The sequence below is a fragment of the Rhinopithecus bieti genome, unplaced genomic scaffold (genome assembly GCF_001698545.2).
Source record: "Rhinopithecus bieti isolate Rb0 unplaced genomic scaffold, ASM169854v2 scaffold_13617, whole genome shotgun sequence".
Taxonomy (NCBI): domain Eukaryota; kingdom Metazoa; phylum Chordata; class Mammalia; order Primates; family Cercopithecidae; genus Rhinopithecus; species Rhinopithecus bieti.
In genome coordinates, this window is record NW_016807714.1 from 1,023,095 (window position 1) to 1,038,633 (window position 15,539).

Consider the following 15,539-nt stretch of genomic DNA (forward strand, 5'->3'; position numbering starts at 1 on the left):
ATCTCTGTGCATACGATTCTGAGATATGGCGCTGGGAACCCTGGATTTTGGACGGCTTACTTCCCTTGTTTAAGGGTATGAAGGTTGTATTAAGGGTATGAAGATTGGTGATTGAACCTTCAAAAACCTGAAATCAAACACAAGAGTTTCATTTGTGTCTTATGTGTTCAGAATTTTTCCTAGTAAATTACTACCAAAGGTACTTCTCCACAACAGACGCTCTCAGTCAGTGCTGGTGAGGTCGGACCTCTAAGGTGGAGCAGCCAGCAGAATAACGCCCATGCTTTGGGCTGGCACAGCAGCAGGTGAAAAGGCCGGGGAGGAGGACTGAAATTGAGCCAGAGAACTAAATAGTAGATGTCTGATGGAAAATGAGTTTGACAATGAACATGAAGAGCACATCATAAGGGAGATAACTGCATGTAACAAGAATCACATTGCAACAAAAGAGCACCTGACGGCACGATGGACTGAGAGTCTAAAGAGTGACCTTCCGTAAAATGGGGACAGGGAATCCAAAATGGACAGAAAAATATTCTGAAAATCAAAAAGGAGTGAAAAGTAAAACCAAATGACACGGAGAGGACTCAGACAACACACCAAAAAAATTATGAAACACTTTGATGGACAAAGAAAAAGTTACTGTCACATAATAACTTAAAACCTTTTCCACAGATAACCAACGGGTAAAACAACAAAATCAAAGAATGAGAAAAAAAAAAACAGACACTAGATTACGCCACAGCTTCTCCAGAGTTGCAGAAAATTGCAGAGGAAGCCCAGTCACTTCAGAGAGAGAGAAAGAAACAGGAGCCCTGTCTCAGGGTCAAGAGTGGCCCTCTGCAGCAGCTGCACGTACGTGAGGTTCTCGTGCGTGTTGGGGTCGAAGAAGCCCTTGGTGTCGTCGCTGGGGTCCGCCAGGACGCGGTTCATCTCCTCGTCGAAGTAGCCGTGCCTGTAGGCCACGTCCACGGGCACGCGGTGGCTGTGCACGGGGTCGATGACGCCGCCCGTGGCGATCTGGGCCTCCAGCAGGCGGATGCCGTGCTCCCGGACGATGAGGTCCTTCTGCATGGCCTGGAAGAGGGAGATCTGCTGCCCGGTGTAGGGGTCGGTGTAGCCGGTGACGGCGCGCTCGGCCGACAGCAGCTTCTCCTGGATCTCGCCGCCCACCACGCCCGCGGCCACGGCCTCCTCCACGGACAGCCTCAGGTTGCGCACGGGGTCGATGACGAAGCCGGTGGCCGCCTGCGCCTCCAGCAGCACCAGGGCCGTGCCCGGCCGCAGCACGCCCTTCCACATGGCCTGGTAGATGCTCATCTTCTCCTGGCGGCCGGGTTTGTCCTTGGCGGGCACCAGGACGCCCGCGATGCAGCTGGTGCCCTCCAGGTAGCGCTTGACCGAGTCCATCTCCGTCACCTCCTGCAGCGTCTTAGTGCCCTGGGCCAGGTCCCGCAGGGTCTCGGGGCCCAGGATCCCAGACGTGTGCAGCTCGGAGGCGGACACCTGGCGCCTCAGGCCTCGAAAGGACACCTTGCTGAGCCGCTCCTCGGTCTCCTCGATGACCCGGGTGAGGACGGTGACGAGGTCGGGCAGGCCCAGGATGCCGGGCCGCTTTGGCCTGGGCAGCGCGCTCGTTCGGCGATGAGAGCCAGTCGCTCACGGTACGAGAGAGAAGAGGATGTCCCAGACGGAGGACCGGCGCCCCTGGAAGCTGCCCTGCGGCTATAGACAGACCTTCCATGGTGGCACCACGCAGAGAGTTTGAATTCTGTTGCTATTTTGGTGAATCGGGCTTGTGTGTGTCAGAGGCCTCCTCCGGTCTAGACGACTCACATAGCGCCCATATGCGCTCCGGGGAGCGCCTCGAGTGGCCGTCGCCTAGCGGCCCGGGCTGGCCTGGCTCGGTCGACGCGGTGAGTCCGGCGCGAGGCGTCTGGAGCTGCGGCCGGCCCCTGGGAGCCTCCTCGGCCTGCCCTCGATGATGCAGTCAGCCGGTTGGGGTCAGTGCGGGCAAGGCAGAGTCCCGAGACCAACTCGGCCAGCACGCTCCTCCCGGGCGGCCCCGTACGTAGCCGGGACGCCTAGCACGTCCACAGGGCACCGCGCGAACCCCCGGAGGCGGCCCACTTGATCTCCATGGGTGGGCATGATCCACATCGCCGCCTTTGAGGACCTCTCTGGGGTATAGGCGTGGCGCGCCAGCTGTTGCTGTGTCTCTCTGCGCGAGGGCGATCGAGGCCTGGGCCTGTGGACAGTCAGAAAGAGAGCGCAGGAGTAGATGCAAGGGTAGCACGCACCGATGCTGCCGCTCGGCACGCCTCGAGCGTGTGCTCAGTCTGGACCAGCAGTTCTCAAGTACCGCGTACAGGAGCCTATGGTATTGCTAGCATAGAGATCGAGGGGCCTCTCGGGTCTAGTGGAATCTTTTAGTGATCCGCAAGGTCAACACCTCTGTGTGTCATAAAAAGGTTATTTCTGAAGAGGAGCTCCCAGACGGCGGCTGCTGGCCCCGGGCCCGCGCGCGAGGGTGGCTCGCAAGCCTGCTCATGTGGCTCAGCACTGTGGGACGTCCCGCAGGGCACAGGCGACTCGGTCGCTCCGTAGGGGCAGGGGCGGAGCGTGGATCACACCTGAGCTGCAGATGTAGGAGCGCTCCAGGTGTCGATCGGAGACCATCTCGCGCCATGCGCGCTAACAGCGGCGTAAGGCGGGATAAGCCCACGCGGATCTGTGTAATGTTAATAAAATGTGTACAGATTAAAGGGGACTAGCCAGAGTGAGAAGCCCTTGGTGTTGTGTTGTGCGTGGGGTCCCGCCGAGGACCGGCCTTGTCTAGTCCCAGCTTACTCGGGAGGCTGAGGGGGAAAGGTGTGCTCAGTGAATCCACTCGTCGAAGTAGCCAGCGCCTGTAGGCGACGCGTGAGTGCCGCGCGTATGGCGGTTAGCTTGTCGCGAGGGGTCGCTCGATAGACGCTGCACTCCGCAGCGCCCGTGGCCTGGGCGAACAGCCAAGACTCCGTCTGTATCTCGCAGGACCTAAGGCAGAAAAAAAAAAAATTTGCGCTGAATAGCCGTAGCCTACTAGTTATTTGCCATTTTCTACTCATTCGTGTCAACAAGTTCATTGGAATTTTCTAGAGACTGTGTGATATATCCACCCGGCGCAGATGATCTGTGTGATATTATGGGATAATGCGTCTGGAAAGAGAGGCGCTCGATCTCTTGTTTGCAACCACCGCTCTTCTTTGTGAGGCCAGGTTATACTTACGTACTTCATCCCACAATGAGAAGTAGAGTTATAGAGAAGAGTCAGAGTGTTGGCTGCGAGGAAGCACGGAGCGCTGTTGAGACTACTGACTGGCCTATGTCAGCAGGCCTGTCTCTCTCGGATACTCGACCAAACATTTAACAAACTAACTTTAGTAAACCAGTAGACTTATCTCTTTCCGTGTGAGCTCTTCCACTGCTCTTTGGGATAGTGTATGTGTGGTGGCAGAACGGAATACAGATAAGTTTTAGTTTGTCACTATGAATGACGATAATTGTCACTGTGTTAGGCTTAGGGAGCGCCTCTGCGATCTATCTTCGTAAGCAGCTATCACAGGGCCGATGCAATCACTTTGGCAGCGAACAAACTCGCTTCTACTGTATGCCTTGTTAGAATGTATCTTGTTATACATGTTGTAGCGGAGGGATATAACGACTACAGTTGATTAGCTCCACGATAGGCAGCGGGTCTTCTGGGGACGCACCTCAACTAGATGCGGGTTCTTGTGTTGACGCCAGCTTGCTAAGTAAGCGACTGTACTCGCTGAAAACAGAAAGTCGATCGCATACCTGAGCATCACTAGTGGTTGTGCTCCGCCACTGTTTTCAGGTCCCTGAGCTTTCCTCCGTGATTATGGCTGAGCTGAGGAGTTCAGAGGCTGTGATCTGTCTTCTAATTCCTTGGAACCCACAGTTGTTTGTTGCTGTTTCATGCCTCTCAATCATGTCTGAGATCTGAGTGCTACCTTCTGCAGTGGCCCGGGCTCGTGTCCTTCTGTACATCCTCAACCAGCTGGAGCTTCTTCTCCTCCGTTCACGTATTACTGAATTCAGCAGTGCCCACAGTGTTGGCTTCTTACCTCTGACCGTTATTTCCACTTTCTCTGCCTCCAGGGCCCTTCTTGTCTCGTCGTCTATGTAGTCGGAGTTCCGTGCATCCTTGTTCACTGGGAAGAGCAGCCAGCCAGTGTCCTCTTGCGGGCGGCACCTCTCCTGCAGCTCTCGGTAGGAGACCTTCTCCTGCGTGTTCGGGTCCACAAACCGTTTCCTCATGTGCTTCTCGTTAGAAATGAGCGCATAGATGTCCTCTTTCAAACAGCCACGTCTGTAGGCGGTTTCCAGTGGGAGCCGGTGGTGGTGCCGTGGGTCGATGACACCCCCCGTGGCCACCTGCACCTCCAGCAGCCTCAGTGCCTCTGCCTTCTCAATGAGCTGCTTCTGCATGGCCTGGAACAGCGGGATTGTGTCTCCCGTAGCTGGATCCCTGTAGCCCGTGGCAGCCCTTTCGGCCCTCAGGAGCCTCTCCCGCAGCTCCTCGCTCACCAGGCCCACATCCACAGCCTCGTCCACGGAGAGCCTCTGGTGGGTGCAGGGGTCCAGGAGGAACCCAGTCGCGGCCTGTGCCTCCAGCAGCCAAGTCGCAAATCCTACAGGGATGAGCTCCTTCCTGCTGGCCTCATGAAGGCTCATGACCTCCCTGGTGGAGGGCACCATCACCCCTGCAATGTAGCCACTGCCTTCCAGGTAAGGCTTTACACACTCCAGTGTGCTGAGTGCTTGTCCCCCAGTCCTCCCCGCACGAAGTGTGTGCAGGGTCTTCAGATCGATGACCCCGGAGTTGAACAGCTCTGCAGCTGTCACCTCCCCTCTGATGGCCGCCACCTTGATGCCTTGGTTTTGCGTCTCTGTTTCTTCAATTGTCTTGGTGATGATTTCCAGCAATTTCTCCAGGCCCCCACTCTGGGTTCCATACTCCTGGATGAGGTCCCGCTTCCTGTCCTCTGTGAAGTATGGAGAGGACAGCAAGTCCCAAAAAGAGACCACCTGGTCAGCAAACCTCCCCACGCGCATTTTTGCAGTTCTGGATTGCAACTCGTGTCTCATGGTCTCACTGATGTACACATAAGTTTCTCCTTTCTTTATGATTTGTAGCAGGTACAGGCCCGTCTTGGGGTCCTCCACGCAGCGCTCCAGAAGCTGCAGGTACGTGAGGTTCTCGTGTGTGTTGGGGTCGAAGAAGCCCTTGGTGTCGTCACTGGGGTCTGCCAGGACGCGGTTCAGCTCCTCATCAAAGTAACCACACCGGTAGGCCACGTCCACGGGCACACGGTGGCTGTGCACGGGGTCGATGATGCCGCCTGTGGCGATCTGGGCCTCCAGCAGGCGGATGCCGTGCTCCCGGATGATGAGGCCTTTCTGCATGGCCTGGAAGAGGGAGATCTGCTGCCCGGTGTAGGGGTCAGTGTAGCCGGTAATGGCGCGCTCGGCCGACAGCAGCTTCACGTAGGTTTCTTTGCCGAACATCCCTGCTTTGAACGCCTCCTCCACGGTCAGCTTCTGGTTCTCCACGGGGTCGATGATGAAGCCAGTAGCTGCCTGTGCCTCCAGCAGTACCAGAGCTGTGCCAGGCCGCAGGATGTGCCTCCTCAGGGCTTCTGGGATGCTCATCCTCTCCTGGGTGCCCTGCACAAGGACCCCGGCAATGAAATTGCCTCCCTCCAGGGACTGCCTCACGCTCTCCATCTCCGCCACCTCCTTCACTGTCATCGTCCCCTGGCTCAGCTCGTCCAGTGTCTTCCTGCTGATCAGCTGTGCCCTGAACAGGTCCCTGGCTGACACCTGCTTCCGGAGCCCTCTGAAGGTGGCCTGCAGGGGCTGCCTCTCTGCATCCTCGACCAGGGCAGTGACCACGCTGACCACCTGCCGCAGGGCTGCAGCCCTCCCAGACCGACAGAGTGCCACCAGCTCCCGCCGCTTGTCAGCACAGACGTACTCGGAGAGCAGCAGGTCCCAGAGCGACACACTACACCCCTTAAACCTCCCTGTGCTGACGGGCACCTTCATGGCCCTAAGAGCCACCGCGGTGTGGTCGTCCACCTCAAGTGCTGTGTCTGAGGGCAGTGGCAGCAGCAACAAACCAGTCTCGGAGTCGCACACACAGCGCTCCCTGAGCTGCTGGTAGGTCACCTGGTCCCGCGCACTGGGGTCAAAGAAGAACTTGTTGTCCTTGTCAACTGCTGTTAGCACCTGGCTCGTCTGTGTGTCCAGAAGGCCGAGTTTGCAGGCTGCTGCCTGGGGCAGGTGCACCCCGTGGACAGGGTCCACCACACCCCCTGTGGCCAGCTGCACCTGCAGGAGGGGCAAGCCCTCGTTCTGTGGCACGAGCCCCTTCTCCATGGCCTGCCACAGAGAGAGGGAGCCCCCAGAGTAGGGATCTGGGTAGCCAGCCACCGCCCTCTCGGCCTGCCCAAGCTGCTCACTCAGCTCCCTACCCACCAGGCCGACCTTAACTGCGTCCTCCACCGACAGTCTCTGGTTGTTCAGGGGATCGACAAGGAAGCCAGATGCCACCTGGGCTTCCAGCAGCCTCTGGCCCAGGCCTGTGGGCAGGAGGCTATCCTTCATGGCCTGGGCGATACTGAGCTTGGCCCCAGAGGGCTGCAGCAGCACACCGGCCACGCAGCCTGTGCCCCACAGGCAGGCCTTCACTGCCGGCTGCTCAGCGACCTGGGCAGGTGACTGCGTGCCCTGAGCCAGGGCCTCAAGGGTCTCCTGGGTGATGATGCCAGCATCCAGCAGCCAGATGGCAGGAACCTCACCCCGCGGGCCGGGCACCATGATGTGGGTTTGGGCCAGGAGCTTGGTCTCCTGTAGCCACCTCTGTACAGAGGCTAACAGCTGTGGCACAGTGGTCCTCCCCTCCTGCACATCCTCCAGCATGCCCCTCCGTTGCTCCTCAGTGAAGTGGCAGGAGCTGAGCAGGTCCCAGAGGGATGTGCCGTCCTCAGCCCCCGGCATGGCCTGCAGGCTCTTCTGGACTTGCTCCTCGGTGGGGAGGGCAGGAGCACTTTCTGGCAGGGGCAGGAGGTGAAGGCCAGAAGCCTCATCCCTGGGGCACTGCTCCAGGAGCCTGGCATAGCTGGTGTGCCCCCGGCCGTCTGGTGTGGGGAAGGTCTCGGAGGAGCTGGACAAGGCTGTCTCCATCTCCTGGTCAACACAGCCACGCTGAACGGCCACTGGCATGGGGAGGTGGTGGTGGCCAGTGGGGTCAATGACCCCTCCCGTGGCCACCTGAGCCTCCAGGAGGCGGGCAGCTTGCTCCCAAGAGATGAGACCTTTCTTCATGGCCTGGAACAGAGACACCTGCTTCCCAGAGAAGGGGTCTCTGAAGCCAGTGATGGCACCCTCAGCCCGCTTCAGCCTGCCATACAGCTCCGGCCCCACCACACCCCTGCGCACGGCCTCATCCACCGAGAGGCTCTCCAGGCTGTGAGGGTCCACGATGGCTCCGGTGGCTGCCTGAGCCTCTAGCAGGGCCAGAGCCACACTGGGCCCCAGCAGCTTCCGCCTCATGGCCTGATAGAGGCTGAGCCGCTGGCCGGAGGGCAGCAGCCGCACGCCGCCCACAGCTCCCAGGCCGCACAGGTACCTGCGGACCGCCGTCCATGAGTAGGAGTGCCTCGGGGCTGACTGTCCCTGGCCAGCACTTGAGGGTCCAGACAGGTGCTGGTCATACTGGATACAGGCCTCCAGGAGCTGGTGAGACCGGCGACCGGCCCTGCAGCGTGGGCAGCATGACGTCCGCCTGCTCTGGGCTCTGCGCGGGTCTCCGCCTCCAGCAGCTGTGCCACCTGCCCAGCGTGACCCTCACGCCCGCCGGTACCACGCAGCAGCTGCCTCCTGCGGCCCTCGCTGAAGTACTCAGCAGTTGACCAAGCTCCCACGCAGACGACCCTTGCCCCGAACCGCCCGTACTTCACAGAGAGCAGCAGGTTCTGGAAGGCCTGCTGGGTGGCACCATCCACTAGCGGGGACTGCGTGCCGCTAAGTGGCAGGAGGTACAGGCCCGTCTCGGGGTCATGCACGCAGCGCTCCAGAAGCTGCAGGTACGTGAGGTTCTCATGTGTGTTGGGGTCGAAGAAGCCCTTGGTGTCATCAGAAGGGTCCAACAGGATCAAGTTCAGCATCTGATCGAAGTAGCCACGCCGGTAGGCCACGTCCACAGGCACGCGGTGGCTGTGCACGGGGTCAATGACGCCGCCCGTGGCAATCTGGGCCTCCAGCAGGCGGATGCCGTGCTCCCGGACGATGAGGTCCTTCTGCATGGCCTGGAAGAGAGAGATTCGCTGCCCGGTGTAGGGGTCGGTGTAGCCGGTGACAGCGCGCTCGGCCGACAGCAGCTTCGCGAACACATCGGGCCCAATGACACCAGCCCTCAGTGCCTCCTCAACGGAGTGCCCCTTGTTTGCTTTCGGGTCGATGATGAAGCCCGTGGCAGCTTGTGCCTCCAGAAGGATGAGGGCAGTGCCGGGCCGGAGGAGCCCCTTGCGTCGAGCCTCATAGATGCTCAGGCGTTCCTGGGAGCCAGGGAGCAGCAGGCCAGCAATGCAGCCTGTGCCCTGCAGGTACCTCTGCACCGAGGCCAGGCTGCCCACATCCTGGGCTGTGGCCTGTCCATGTTCCAGCCGCTCGTACAGGTCCTGGTCGATGATCTCGGCTTTCAGCAGCTCTCCTGGTGTCACAGTGTCCCTCAGCCCAGAAAAGGTGACCCTGGCAGTGGCTGCAGCCTGCTCGAGGGTGGCGCTCAGCTCAATGGCCATCTTCTCCACGGAGAGGGTCCCTTCCTGGTGCTGCTGGGCCAGCATTGCCCTCTGCTCTGCGGGGATGGCCTCAGAGAAGAGCAGCTCCCAGAGGGACACGGGCCAGCCCCAGAACTTCCCCACGGAGACGGTGGTTGTGGCTGCATTCAGGGCCTGCCGAGTGCTGTACTTGATGAATGGGGGTCCCTGGGGCTCCCCTCCCCGGGGTCCCCCTGAAAGCGGCAGGAAGGCGAGCCCAGTCTCTGGGTCAGTGACACAGCGGGCCAGCAGCTGTTCATAGCGCAGGCCACCGTGCGTGCCAGGGTCTGAGAAGCCGCCAGCCTGCGAGAGCTGTCGCTGAGTGTCTTCATCCAGGCAGCCGCAGCGCAGGGCGGCCTCCAGGGGCAGCCGGAGCCTGTGTGCTGGACAGACCAGCCCGCCTGTGGCCAACTGGGCATCCAGGAGCCGCAGTGCCAGTGGCCTGTCCACTAGCCCCTTCTTCATGGCCTGGAAGAGGGGGATTTGGGAGCCACTGAAGGGGTCGTGGTACCCTGTCATGGCCTGCTCGGCCACCAGGAGCTGCTCGTGGAGTTCTGGGCTGACCAGGCCCACCCTGACTGCCTCATCTACCCACAGCCGCTGGCCTGTGGTGGGGTCCACTAGGGTGTGGGTGGCAGCCTGGGCCTCTAGGAGTGGCAGTGCAGTGCCCATTGGGAGCAGGTGCTCGGTAGCAGCTTGGAAGAAGCTCTTCTTTTGGCCTTCGGGCAGCAGGACAACCCCAGCCACACTGCCGGTACCCTCCAGGTAGCGCCGCACCTCGGCACGTGCACTCACGTCCGCTGTGGCCAGCCTGCCCTCCTGCAGACCCCGTACAGTCTCCTCGTCTAGGATGCCCACCTCCAGCAACTCCGCTGCACTCACTGCCCCGCCCTCAGAGCGGAAGGTGATCTTGAGGGGCAGCAGGGCTAGCCCCGAGCCGGGGGCCCGCACACACCTTTCCAGCAGCTGGTGGTATGTCAGCTGCTCCAGCGTGTTGGGGTCAACGAAGCGCAGGACACCTGTGCCAGCCTCAAGCTCTGACAGCTTGTGCCATGTCTCCCGGTCCAGGAGGCCCTGGTGGCAGGCTGGCTCAGGGGCCACAAGCACGCCCCGGGCGGGATCCACCAGGCCCCCAGTGGCCAGCTGGGCCTCCAGCCAGCTCTGCCCCAGGGCCCTGTCCACAACCTCCTTCCCGATGGCCTGAAAGAGGGCCAGCTTCTCACCCCCGTAGGGGTCAGGGTAGCCCGTAGCGGCACGCTCAGCGGTCAGCAGCTTCTCCTTCAGCTCCAGCCCCACCAGGCCCTGCTGCAGGGCCTTGGACACAGAGAGCAGCTGGCCCTGAGTGGGATCCACCAGACCCCCGGTGGCCGCCTGGGCCTCTAGCAGAGCCAGCCCAAGCCCAGGAGGCAGAAGGCCCTGCTCCATGGCAATGTAGACACTCTGGGCCTGGCCTGAGGCCTCCACATACACCCCAGCTATGCTCCTGGCCTGGGGCCTGGGGGGTTTGCTGGCTCCCAGCGTGGCTGCCATGGCTTTGGGGACGTTGGCCTGCTCCGTGCTGTTGGTGCCCGGGACGGGAAGAGGAGGCAAGGTGTGGTCACTCATCACACACAGCTGGTTATGCAGAGCCTGCAGAGGTCCACCTCTGTCCTGCAGGGGACAGAAAGGCTCAATCAGGGACCCCCCCATGGCCTGGTGGGCACAGGGAAAGATGTGGTCATAGGGCCAATCCCATGCTGTCCCGGGCTGGGCTCCGCCCGCAGACGCGCAGCCAGAGTCCCTGAGGAGTGAGTCTGCCCGGGGAGCACTCCGTGGCGGGAGTGCCAAGGGAAGTGCAAGCTCAGAGGGACCGTGTGAGCACAGGGGCCCAGGTGGTGCCGGGAGGCCTCTCGGGACTCCACAGCTGTCCCTCCCACAGGCTGTCCTTCGACCTCCACCCCAGGCCAACGCCCTCCCGCCAGCCCAGGGCCCTGTGTCCTCGAGTCCTTCCTGGGCACCCTGGTCCCCTCCCCAACCCTGCCTGAGGGGCCCAGCCCTGCTCCAAGGGGGCTGTGGCTCCACCCACAGGGCCCGCCCCTCGGCCTGGGCACCGGCGTCTCTCCACCTCTGGGTGCCTCTCTTTTGTTCTCCAAAGGCTGTACCTCATGCCCTGCCCCACCCCAGCTCCAGTGACCTCTTGAAACCTCCCACCCCACCTGGACCTGTCACTCCAGACAAGGCTCTGGTGCCTCCTGCCCGCTCCTGAGGCCCCGCCCTCCCTCCACAGCCATCCACCAGGCTCCAGCAAGACCTCTCTGAAGCGTCCTGGATCTCACACCCCCGAGCACCACGGCCTCTGGGCTACTGCCCCTCTGAGCCCACACCCTGCCCCGGGGACCGCAGGCTCAGCAGACGTGTGGCAGTCCTCCCAGGAGCCGTGTGCAGGCCAGGCAAGGCTCTCTCTCCCCCATGGGCCCTGGTCCTCCGGCTGCAGCCCCAGCATGCCCTGTGCTGACCCCTTCCACATACAGCTGTGCGACTGGCTCTGAGCAGGGCAGCAGGTGCCTCACCTCCATCCCCCCACTCCTGCACGTCAACTGCCTCCACCCAGGCCTGTCCCCTTCTGCACCAGGTTGAATTATGTCCCTTAAAAAGGTATGTCTAAGTCCTAATATACAGTCCCTGTGAATGTGACCTTATTTGGAAATAGGATCCTTGCAGGTGTCACCCGGTTAAGGTGAGGTCATACCGGGCTAGGATTGGCTCTTAGCCAACGTAAATAGTGTCCTTGTAAGAAGACAGACACACAGGGAGAGGCCAGCCTTGTGATGACAGAGGCAGAAATTGGATCTACAAGCCAAGGAATTCCCAGGACGCCTGGGGCCCCAGAAGCTGGAAGAGGCAGGAAGGATTCTCCCCTCAGCTCCGGAGGGAGTGCAGGCCTGCCCACTCCTCGCCTTCCGGCTTCTGGCCTCTAGAGCTGTGAGAGTAATTTCCTGCTCTTTAGGCCCCTGGCCAGTCTTCTGCACCCCTGTGCCCACCCGCCTGAGAGCAGGGTCTGCTCCCCGCTTCTTAGCACTACGGGCCCCTGTCCCTCTCTTGGTTCTCCCCCTCATTCCGGCTGGAACCTCCCTCTGCTCAGCAGCCTGTCCATGACAACCCTTCCCTACCTCTACACAGGGTTTCAGGAGAAGGGTTGGACCCCACATTTGACCCCCACCCCCACTCCACCGCTCTTGAGGGAGCCGCCATCCCCAGCTGCCAAACTCAACAAATGCACTTTGGAGCTGGCCGACACCCACCTCCACGATGCGGGCTATGGGGGCTCCCCTCTCCAGTGACGGTTCCGCTCCCTCTTCGTTCCCCCATTAACTCTGAGACCTCCTCCCACCTACCCTCAGCTTCCCAAATCTGCAGCAGGAGCCCAGCCTGTCCTGGGTCCCAAAACCATGTGCCCAGTTGCCTCCTGGAGGCCTCACAGGTGCCCCATGCTGCTCGTGCTCTGTGAACATGCAGAGCCTAACCCTAGAAGGCACTGGATCCTCCCCATCCCTTCTCCCTACATCTGGTCTCACGAAGGGCATGCTCCAGCGGCAACTCTGAGGGCTGTCGAGGCTTGGAGATGCCCTTCAGGGCCACCTGTTAAGACTGCAGCCCCCCTACCCACGTTGGCAAAACCCTGGCCCTCTCCCTTCCCTTCCGTAGATAGTGGTCCTGGGCCTCTTCCAGGCATCCTGCCGCTGACGGGCTGCTCAGAGCCTCAGACATGGAGGGCTCACCATCACCCCACTGGCCGAGCGCAGAGAGCCAGGGCTCCATGAAGCAGCACTGCAGCTCAGCTGTCCTGAGGGGCCATGCTCAGGACGCAGTGTCAGGTGGCTGAGAAGACGTGGAGGATGCAGAGGACCATGGAGTGGGGCTGCTGCGCAATGACCAACATTGGAGAAAGCTCGCAAGAGCCTGCAGACATCTGGTCAGCTGGCCCGTGCGCCACAGGGATGCCCAGGCGCCCGTCTTCATGGTGCAGCTAGCCATGGGCCCGCTGGTCACATCACAATCTGCCCCAGCCAAAAGCTGCTGGCCTGACGGGATGTAGGAATAATTTCCTGAACGCACAGCCGGAGTGCCAGCTCCCCAGTGACGCCTTGCAGGCTAGGGCACCATTCCCCAGGAAGTCGGCTATACCACTCAAAAACGTGGCTTCCCATGTGCGTGTTTCCCAGGAGGTGGGCCACAGAGGTCCAGGAACCAAGGCCTGGCAGCCACAGTGGCCCACCCACCATCCCCCACTGATCCATGATGGAGCTTGGGCTCCTCGACCCCACAGCTCTGGGGTGGGTAGGCTTAGATGTCCTGGTCCCTGGAGGAGGAACACTTCTGCCAGGGCACACAGCTAGTGTCACCAAGCCAAAGGCTATGCTGCTCCCAGACCACTCCAGCCCATCGTGTCCCAGGAGCAAGCAGCCAGGTCGAGGCTCCCATCTGGCAGGGGACAGGTCTGAGCACCAGGAGGCGGTGCCACAGGGGCAGGCAGGGTGCAGGGACTTGGTCTGCCCTGCCTGGTTCTCATAGTAAATAGAACCTCACCCCCAGCCCTCGAGGGGACCCTCAGGGAAGAGGACCTGGTCACACCTGACAAGCCCTGAGCCAGCAGGCACACCTGGGTTGAGGGCATCTGGTCTGGAGGACAGGGAGGTGGCCCCAGGGGCCAGGTCCACACTGCAAAACTTCTTTCTGCACTTCCCCAGGAAGAGGTCAGGCTCAAGGGCACAGCCTGACTGGGGTGGCCACAGGGATTGTCCAGATCTGCTTCTGGGGGGTACATGAGACGGCAGGACAGGCCAGCTTCTCCTTTGTCCACCCTGCTTCCTCCTCCCTTCCCTTCCTGAGGCCATCCTGAGACCACTCCTGGTGACCCTGCCTCAGACAGACTCTGCTTCCAGGAACCCAGCCTGGGCGCTTTTTGCCCACCTGTACTGGCATTTGCCACCCCTAGGGCTGGGCCCTCTCCAGCATGCCTCATTCCGGGACCCCCCAGGATCTGTGAGCCCAAGGGAGCCACTCACTATGGCATCTACACCAGATGAGGGGCTTCTGGGGGGTCAGGGCCCTGCCCTGTCCCCTGACATCTGGCCAGGGATGGCAGTGGGGAAATGAGCACCTGACTTCCCAGCAAGGGGGAGGGGTAGTGCAGGCCAGGGCGGGGCAGGGCCAGGAGGGGTGGGGACAGCACCTTGGGCGGGCCCCTGACCTGGGCACAGGCAGCCAGCCCAGACAGGCCATAAGCTCAGGCGAGTGGCTCAAGTTTCCCAAACAAAGAGGAGATTCAGGGAGGAAGGCTGGAGACAGGGCGCTTGGGAGCAGGGAGTTGGAGGCAGGCGTGCCCTGTGTGTGTGAGTGTGCCTGCCAGTGCATGCCCACCCCGCACCATGTGTGAGATGCAGCCTGTGGCTGGCTGCACCACTCACTGTCTCTTCCTGACCTTGGGCCTGGTATGAGCCCCTCCCGGCCCTGCCCCTTCCCTGGGCCCTGTCCCCTCCCTGACTTGACAGGAGGAAGGCCCGGGAGTGGGTGTACTTGACTCCATGTGGGGCCTTGGGAGGGCAGCTGGACGGAGGGTCTGGATCGAGGGAGGGCAGGGGGCGCAGCTTCAAGTGTGGGGACATCTGGAAGAGGTGGCTGCTGCCCAGGTGAGCACAGGGTCAGGGTGAGGGTGATGGGGTGGGGAGGAAGCCAAGCAGATTTCCCCGGTGTCTCCTCCTGTGGATTCCCCACCTCAGGTGGCCCCCAGGCCCCAAGTGGTGGAGGGCCATTCCTGAGGAAGGTGGCTCTGCATCTCTTGGGCGAGGTCACTGTCACCAGACTGCCCAGCAGGCCCCCACCGCAGCCTGGGACAAGGGTCAGGGAGGCTGCAGCCGCCTGCTTGAGCCGGGTCAGGACAGACCCTGGCAGCTGCCTGGGCCCAAACAGGGAGCAGCAGCCTTAGCTTCTGCCAGATTGTGCGCCCTGGTGGGGAGACCCCACCCACCTGCACCCTGCACCACGATCAGACCTCAGTGGCCCCAATAAAAAGCTTGGCAGAGCGCAGTGGGGGCGGAGGGGCAGGGAAGCAGAGCCTGGGCCTAAGTGAGGGACAAGGCCTTCCTGCCTCTGCCTCCCACAGGGTCTCCACGTGACCCTGTGACTGCTTACCCGACTCAGAGTGGCCACCCCGGGACCGCTCACCCAACAGCAGTCAACTTCCCGGGGTCAGTGACGCCTCCCTCCCGGTAACGTTGCCAGGAGTCACCTCTCTCAATTTGTCGGCCTAGTTGCCTCCTGGCCTGGGCGTTCCCATCCTGCAGAGTGTGCCCCGGGCGGTCCTTGCTGCCGGGGAAACCGCTGGGCCTGCGAGACCCCCGCCCAAGACCCCCGCCCGTGGCCGCCTCTCCTATGAGGGATCGAGGCCCGCGCCTCCTCTCCACGCCGAGTCCCGGCGCCACCTCGGACTCCGAGCTCAAACTGCCCAGGGCGGGAAACCTGCCCGGCCACAGCCCAAGCCCCGGCCGGCCGCCGCGTCCCCACCCTGGCCTCGGCGTGCGGCTCCAGCCGGGATCCGGTTTCCCTCGGCGGCCGCCGCCCTGCGCCCCGCCGCACCTGCCCGCTCGCCGCTCGCCCGCAAGTGGTCTCGCG

The 15,539-nt window shown here is 61.7% G+C and overlaps 2 protein-coding genes across 2 annotated transcripts; both read right to left on the reverse strand.

Moving 5' to 3' along the window:
- Positions 1–603: 603 nt before the first annotated feature.
- On the reverse strand, positions 604–1,713 carry LOC108536637 (epiplakin-like). Its single transcript, XM_017883624.1, has one exon. It carries the CDS (start codon positions 1,408–1,410, stop codon positions 784–786), a length of 627 nt encoding a protein of 208 aa, XP_017739113.1. The 5' UTR covers positions 1,411–1,713; the 3' UTR covers positions 604–783.
- Positions 1,714–3,862: 2,149 nt separating this feature from the next.
- EPPK1 (epiplakin 1) lies at positions 3,863–15,539 on the reverse strand. Its single transcript, XM_017883622.1, is given in 6 exon segments — positions 3,863–7,707; positions 7,709–7,747; positions 7,750–7,812; positions 7,814–7,861; positions 7,863–10,538; positions 15,504–15,539. Coding segments are annotated over 5 exon segments (6,612 nt in total). The 5' UTR covers positions 10,494–10,538; positions 15,504–15,539; the 3' UTR covers positions 3,863–3,876.